Below are 8,264 nucleotides of genomic sequence, written 5' to 3' on the forward strand. Positions count from 1 at the left end.
CTTTTTCGTTCTCTTCTCCCCTGCTCTCTGAGTCTCTTCAAACTCCCCCACTCCCACCCCCAATCCACTTCGTCCTAAAGTGCAAATATGATCCTGAAAGTGGAGAAAATCGGGTCAAGATTGCTCACATCCCAAATATATCCCTATCAGATTGATCCCCTCGAAAGGTAATAACATTGTTTGTTTTTTTTTTCATTTTCATTGCAACCACTTCAAATTTCAACTGTAAAGAAGAAAATGCAGCCTTGGTTACCAAATAACACAATATAGAGTGTAATTTTCTACAAATATAATATATCTGAAACCCACATTAAATTTCTAATGTTATTTGATGCAGGGGATTCTTGCAGCAATCTCTCCTTTCTCCTGATGACCATGTCGAAGGGAGCAGGTAGATTTGCTGGGAAAGTTATTTCAAGGCATGGTAGAGATTACTTTGTTTCTGCCTTCATATGAGAGTTTTTCCTACATTTACTATAAGGTTGGTGATGGATTAATATAATATGGCTTGAGGCTATTAAAAGTGCAATAAGGTAATAGGAGGTTGGATATGAATTGGTGTGTGTGAGGAGTTTTTTTTTTATTTTTAATTCGAACTGACGATGATGGTAGGATGGGGTTTGGGATGTGTGGGGGGTGGGGAAGTTCAAAGAGACTCTAGTGTATAGGAAAAAGGGGATTGGGGATGGGAGGGAAGAGAGCGAAGAGATGCTGTCAGTAAAAATGAAAAAAATATTTAACCCTACAAAAAAAAACTAAAAAGAAAACCCCATAAAGGAGCTATTATTGGTGGTTTGTCCACATCCTTTTAGAAATCAACATGCAGGAATTAAGTTTCCTCTAGAAGAATTTACTTATTTTCTAACTTCACTTAATTCCTCATTTGGTGCCATACCACTTCATTGTCTCGAGCATTACCCGTTTGTTGATCATAATGAGAACTATAATAAAGACATGTACATGAAGGATGTAGGCTTCCGGAGCAAACTCTACACAAGTATTTGGATGTAAAATTTGCAGATGTATATAATGGATAAGAATATGTTAAATGAATGTAAGTTCACATCGAATAGATCGAATATATTTATCAAATTTTAATAGCGGCTAAAACACAAATGAACCAAAAATTATAATAAATAAATCAAAATTTATTTTAATAAACATTTAAATTGTTTACCATAAAACAATTATAAAAACTAATTTAAAAAATAAAAAAATGACTATTCAATAGAATAAAACACAAATAAAAAATTAACCTTTATTTTCATTAAAGAGAAAAACATTATATGAGTAAAACATCAATGAATCAAAATTTATTTTACTAAACACCAAAACTTCTATTATAGTGCCTTATATCCTTTCCAAGATAATTCATATTATGTGTATGATAACGGCTGGAGTTTTACTGAATCATTGATCCACTATCTAAAAAGTTTAACTACAAAAGAAGTAAATCATATATTAGCAAATGTACTAACATGCACAAACATATTTTTGCCTAATCAAAAGCAAATCGGTTATCAATGCACAAACACATTTTTCCAACTTCTTCAAGTGTCTTAAAAGTAATCCCAACTTTTGGGATAAATTGTTCATCGATAACACACATGGACTACAAAATGAACCAAAATATTATCATAATACAATTATTGTGTAATAACAAATGAACCAAAAATTGTGCATTTTATAAATTAAAAAACTCCTACATTCTATCCAAATTTAAATTCATAAATAACCTGATTTTAGCAAAAAAAATAAAATTATTCATTATCACTTTATTTAATTGCATTAGATTCCATTCAATTCAAATTTATTGAAGAATGAACGGAATATTATCAAAACAATACCATTGGGTAATAACAAATGAATCGAAAATTATGTTCATAAGCAACACTAATTTTAGCAAAGAAGAATGAAATTATTCATTATCACTTTATTCAATTGCATCAGATTTTATTCCATTCAATTCAATTCAAAATTGTCAAAGAATGAAACTAGATAAAATTAAGAATGATTCAAATCCTGTCCACTTGATTCGATTCAGAAAAATAATTCAAATCACTCTCATTCAACTGATTTGAACTAAAATTATTCATTGTTTTGGAACACGCAAAACCTAAACGATTTTAATTACACTGTTCGATTTCAAAAAAAAAAAAGCATTTCAAAATCTAAAGAAAAAAAGAATAAAATCATAGGAGAACACACCAAAATCGAAGAAGAAAACAAAAAGGGAAGGTTTATGTTGAAGACGAACGAAGAAATGGAGATTTAGGTTAAAAGTCTGATATAAATAGTGTGGCGTGTGACTCTAAATCATTTAGTTAAACTTGGTTAGTGAAATCACTTAGACGTAAAGTATTATTTTTTTTTATATGGAGGAAATAAGTGTGTAATATATAATTATTAAAAAGGTTGGTATTTTTTTTAGTATGGAGTTATTTTTTTTAAAAAAATTGTTATAGAATAAATCGCCTCATTGCAATCTTTGCCATAATGTCTGCTACTGTATTTGCATCTCTCAAGATTAACCGAAGATCAGCACGTCATTTCTAAGACATGATATCTTAGATTTTTAACACCAAAAGATCAATAAACCCAGAGCAATCCTGTAAATTATTGACAATAATAAAAGCCTCCACACAGTCTATCTCACATATAATGTCTCTTTGTCCCGAGTTCCATGCTAAAAAAAAGCCTCTCCAAATAGCAAACAACTCTCCTTGCAAAATGCTACGACTCTCAATTGTTCCCAGACAGCCTCGTTGCCACCTAACAGCCGACTTAACTTCTTCCAGAGTAACTGGCGCTGTGAGGCTACAACAGGCTTCATCATTCAGGGAAGGTAGTGGCACATCACCAAGACAACCTAAGTCTACATCCTCCGACTGGCAGAATAGGCGTTTATAGAAGGATTCAGCTTCCCTTCTAAGGACATCCGGGTCCGTTTCCCACACCCCATCTTGAAGAAAGAGACCATGAATCTTATTATGCTTTCTCCGCACAAGAGTCTGGACATGAAAGAACTTGGTATTTCTATCCCCAAATTTTACCCACTGCTCTCTGGATTTTTGAAACCATAGAAGTTCCTCCTGCACAAGCGTGTTATTAAATTCCTCAATCAGCTGTTTTTCTTTTTGCCGCATAGACAAATCTTCCATTACTTCAAGTCGCTTCTGAAGGAAATTAATCTGTCTCTCCAATTTGCATTTCCTAACGAAAATATTGCCGAACACTTTAGAATTAAACTCCAAAGAGTTCTTCTGCACTTCTGAAAGCTTGCCGTGCATCTCTCTGTAGCCAGCCTGCCATGACTGGTTCACAATATTTCTGTACCCCGGATGAGTTGCCCAAGCTGCAATAAACCGAAAAGGTCTATTCTTTTTCGGTTGGGGACGACCTGTACAGCGTACTAGGATAGGACAATGATCAGATTGAAGCCTATTTAAAATTTCTGCGTAAGCCTCTGGAAATAGAGATAGCCAGCCACTATTGATACAAACCCGGTCAAGTTTTTTCGCCACCTCAACACCATTTTTAACCCTTCTGTACCAAGAAAATTGTCTTCCAATAGTCTTCAAGTCAAACAGATTACTATCCCCTAGAGAGGCAACCCTTAGATTCATGAGAGAATAGTACTTCATTAAAATCACCAAGAACAATCCATGGCCCGCAGAAAGACGAAGACTGAGTAACAAGATAATCCCATAGCAAAACTCTGGTATTAAATTGAGGACTACCATAGATACCACTGCACCTCCAAATCACATTATTTACCTGAACCTCAACTGTAACACACTGATCGAAAGCATCAACCCATTTGCAGTGAACACCCTGTATTGCAGAAAGGAACCAAATACCCCCCTTGTGTCCTGACGCCTCCACTATACCAATAGGGTGATAACCAAGTCTTTCCCAGAACATTTTCAAGTGTTGAAAAGGACAGTGAGTTTCAACCACAATAAAAATTACAGGTTTAAATTTCCTAACCAGCTCTTTACAATTCACCCGGGCTAACTTATTAGAAGCACCCCTAATATTCCAAGCTATTATATTTAAACTATCCATAATATAAAATATAAAAATATAAAACAAGGAAATCAAAGTGCTTCACCAACCTCAAACCGAGGCTTGCCCAGCGGAAGTGACTCCCGTGACCTTCAGGTTTGCCGGATCTCCCTGGAATATCTCCTTAATCCCGCCTACCGACGCAGTAACAGCCGGCAATGCGCCTTCCTTCTCCAATGGAACTGCCACGGTAACACCCTCCTTCACGGTTGCAGGAAGACATGACGATGCTTCCACCACCGTGCCTCCATTCTTCTCAACTGGCGAGCTCTGTAGGGACCCCGGCCTTGGTCGTTTCCGGAGAGAGGACCCGCAAGGCACTGGGGTGTATCGGGTTGAGGAGATCGACGTCTCACCAACACGGGAAGCGCTGTGTCCGACCTTGACTCATGACCCGACCCTAGCACGATAGGAGCTTGATCCATTCGTGTGAGAGAAGTGAATGGTGGGCCTGATTACTCTACCCGAATCGATTCTGGATTGAATGCCTCTTTGGACCTTGTTAGATTGCTTCTGACCCAGCTTGGTTTTACCTTTCCCCTTATCTCTTCCGACGGCATGGCCGCCATCCTCACTGTGTTTCGCCCTCAAACACTCGTTCCCGCTCTCTCCTTCTCTCATTCTCTCTGAGTACGGAGTACGTACTCTTTCTCTGCTAGGGTTTAGTAAATATGTATCAAAGGATTTAACTTATTCGATTTGTGTTTTAAATAGCAAATCTGATGTTATAATTTAGGTTCTCCACATCTTAGTTAAACAAACTATATTCCAACAACGTTGCAAAACACTTAAATTTGGTTCGATTTTAAGGGAAAAAGTCATCCTTAATTTATGTGCGGTGCGGTTTGGATTGGATGAATTTTTTTTGGAAATCCGATCCGATTACAAGCGGTTTGGATTTGCAGTTTTTTAAATAAAAAAATTAAATACATATAACAAGTCTCAACATCAAATTTTAAATAATCAACAATGACATAACAAGTCTTTATCTTAAAAAACTAACGATAACATAACAATAGAAATAAAATTATAGGTGAGTTAAAATAAATAAATAAATAACATTTTGAACATAAATATTTATTAAATAATAATAATACATGAATAATAGAAAAATATATAATAAATTTTTTTTGGTGACTTAAAAAAAAATATATAATAAATTGAACATGTTATAAGTATAATTATAAATATAATAATAAAATAATAATATTATAGCACATTATGCGGTTTGGATTGGATTGAATCGGTTATGAAAAGTAGATCCGAAATCCGATCAAATCCAGTAGTTTGTAAAAAATAGAATCCAATTAAATCCGAATTAGTGCGGTTTTAATCGATTTTCGATTTGAATTGGATTGAATGAGCAATTTAATTTAGATCGGTTTGAATTTGAACACATCTACTCATATTTTTTTTTCCAATATAAAAAATAAAATGTGTAATATAATTTCATGAAATTTTAATTATTGATTTCTTGGAGGCCTAAAACTCTAAAGGCAAAAAGCAAAGATACCAAAACCTCCCTTGTGCATTTCCATTTTGGCATTTAAAATTTCAATTTCAATTTCATTTTCATTTCAAACATAAAACCCAAAACACTCGTACAAAGTCCGTGTTACTCGTTGTTGCAGTTAACCTTCCTTTGTAAAAAGTGTAAAGCTAAAACCCGCGAAAAATAAAAAACCCTGCAAGCTATGCTTTCTTCATCTTCTTTCTCAAAATCACAAAACACATAGACCGAGTTACTAAATGGATCCTCCGCTCCCAGTCGCGAATGACCTCGGATTCCGGGTCGGGTTCTCGGGTCACAGCGGCCACCTCCGAGTGGAGCCCGTCACCACCGTTGAGCGCCCCAACCCTCTTAGGTCCATTCCCGATTTCGTTCTGGTCAGTTTCTTATCTACTATTATTCCTTTCTTTTACCGCCTCTTTTAGTTTTTTTATTTTTATTTTTATTTTTAAATTTTAGGTTTTTGCTCTATCATAGTGTTAGTTTAATTATTCCTTCGGCTTCAAGTTTCAAATTAATTGTCACTTTGATCAATTACCTCTACAGTTGAGCCAGATTAGTTGGGTTTCCAGTTATAGGTGCTGCTGAACTATGGGTTTCACCCAAAATATTTAAGGTTAATACTGACATGAAGAAGATGTAACTGATAACTGAGAGATGGATTGACTAAACTGTTTAACATACATCACGTGAGTAGTCACTAGGATTTAAATGCAAGTACTAGCATGTATTACTATTATTTGTGTTTGGTCCTAGTGGAATATGTTAGTTCCCACTTGTGGAGACTCACTGTAGGAATATGTTACTTAGTGCCATAAAATGTAGGTATTTGAAGTTGAAGATAGTTTAATTGCTAAAAGTTTTACATTGTTGTTCAATTAGATGCTTGTGTTAATAAAATAATAATATTATAGCACATTATGCGGTTTGGATTGGATTGAATCGGTTATGAAAAGTAGATCCGAAATCCGATCAAATCCAGTAGTTTGTAAAAAATAGAATCCAATTAAATCCGAATTAGTGCGGTTTTAATCGATTTTCGATTTGAATTGGATTGAATGAGCAATTTAATTTAGATCGGTTTGAATTTGAACACATCTACTCATATTTTTTTTTCCAATATAAAAAATAAAATGTGTAATATAATTTCATGAAATTTTAATTATTGATTTCTTGGAGGCCTAAAACTCTAAAGGCAAAAAGCAAAGATACCAAAACCTCCCTTGTGCATTTCCATTTTGGCATTTAAAATTTCAATTTCAATTTCATTTTCATTTCAAACATAAAACCCAAAACACTCGTACAAAGTCCGTGTTACTCGTTGTTGCAGTTAACCTTCCTTTGTAAAAAGTGTAAAGCTAAAACCCGCGAAAAATAAAAAACCCTGCAAGCTATGCTTTCTTCATCTTCTTTCTCAAAATCACAAAACACATAGACCGAGTTACTAAATGGATCCTCCGCTCCCAGTCGCGAATGACCTCGGATTCCGGGTCGGGTTCTCGGGTCACAGCGGCCACCTCCGAGTGGAGCCCGTCACCACCGTTGAGCGCCCCAACCCTCTTAGGTCCATTCCCGATTTCGTTCTGGTCAGTTTCTTATCTACTATTATTCCTTTCTTTTACCGCCTCTTTTAGTTTTTTTATTTTTATTTTTATTTTTAAATTTTAGGTTTTTGCTCTATCATAGTGTTAGTTTAATTATTCCTTCGGCTTCAAGTTTCAAATTAATTGTCACTTTGATCAATTACCTCTACAGTTGAGCCAGATTAGTTGGGTTTCCAGTTATAGGTGCTGCTGAACTATGGGTTTCACCCAAAATATTTAAGGTTAATACTGACATGAAGAAGATGTAACTGATAACTGAGAGATGGATTGACTAAACTGTTTAACATACATCACGTGAGTAGTCACTAGGATTTAAATGCAAGTACTAGCATGTATTACTATTATTTGTGTTTGGTCCTAGTGGAATATGTTAGTTCCCACTTGTGGAGACTCACTGTAGGAATATGTTACTTAGTGCCATAAAATGTAGGTATTTGAAGTTGAAGATAGTTTAATTGCTAAAAGTTTTACATTGTTGTTCAATTAGATGCTTGTGTTTGTATGACTTTTGAGATGGTGGATGGTTACATTAAGTACTTTTGCTTTGCTTTATCCTACATTTCATTTAAATATATCTTTAACATTTGTAGTGGTCAGAACTCAGAAGAAGAAAAGTTTTAGATGAAGAGGTTAAAAGTCGCAGCATGTCTATATTCATGGTTTAAAATAGCATACAATGGCGTCACTTGATTTATTTAGCTGATCAGATGTAATGTGAAAAGAGTTTTTACCATGTTTTAGTTTAGGGTTTAGGTTTTGTTCAAATTACGATTTGGATTGAAGCTGTCTTCCTTCTTAGAATGTTTTAATTTCAATATGAATTCTTATTTTTGTTTTTTCTTTTGAAGTTTTATTATTTACATTTAACAATGGGGGATGGCTTTTTCTGTAGCTTATTCACTTTTTCAAAATCAAGAACAGTTGGAACTAGATAATTTTGATTTCAATCTGGGATAGAAGTTTTATTTTTTAAAAACCTGGTTTGGTGGTTTTCCAAACCTGAAAGCTAAACAGGTTGTTGTTGTTGTATGTGCTCCATCTTATCAATTCATAACCAAATTAAATAAATATTTGACTTTTAT

General features: G+C 34.5%; 1 protein-coding gene and 1 long non-coding RNA gene across 4 annotated transcripts in view; both read left to right on the top strand.

The window, feature by feature from the left end:
• On the top strand, positions 1-579 carry LOC110271451. Its single transcript, XR_002362158.1, has 2 exons — positions 1-167; positions 338-579. It is a non-coding gene; the product is annotated as an uncharacterized LOC110271451 (long non-coding RNA).
• Positions 5,649-8,264, top strand: part of LOC107609902 (DExH-box ATP-dependent RNA helicase DExH11) — a 16,803-nt gene continuing 14,187 nt past the window's right edge. Inside the window, exon 1 of one of the 3 annotated variants that reach the window (XM_021116619.1) lies at positions 5,649-5,955. In XM_021116619.1, coding sequence (XP_020972278.1) covers positions 5,818-5,955 — 138 coding nt within the window. In that variant the 5' untranslated portion in view covers positions 5,649-5,817. Of the gene's footprint in view, positions 5,956-6,856; positions 7,165-8,264 lie in introns of those variants that run through there. The other 2 variants (XM_021116623.1, XM_016311988.2) reach the window with 2 other exon arrangements.

The sequence above is a fragment of the Arachis ipaensis genome, chromosome B01 (genome assembly GCF_000816755.2).
Source record: "Arachis ipaensis cultivar K30076 chromosome B01, Araip1.1, whole genome shotgun sequence".
In the NCBI taxonomy this organism is placed as follows: Eukaryota; Viridiplantae; Streptophyta; class Magnoliopsida; order Fabales; family Fabaceae; genus Arachis; species Arachis ipaensis.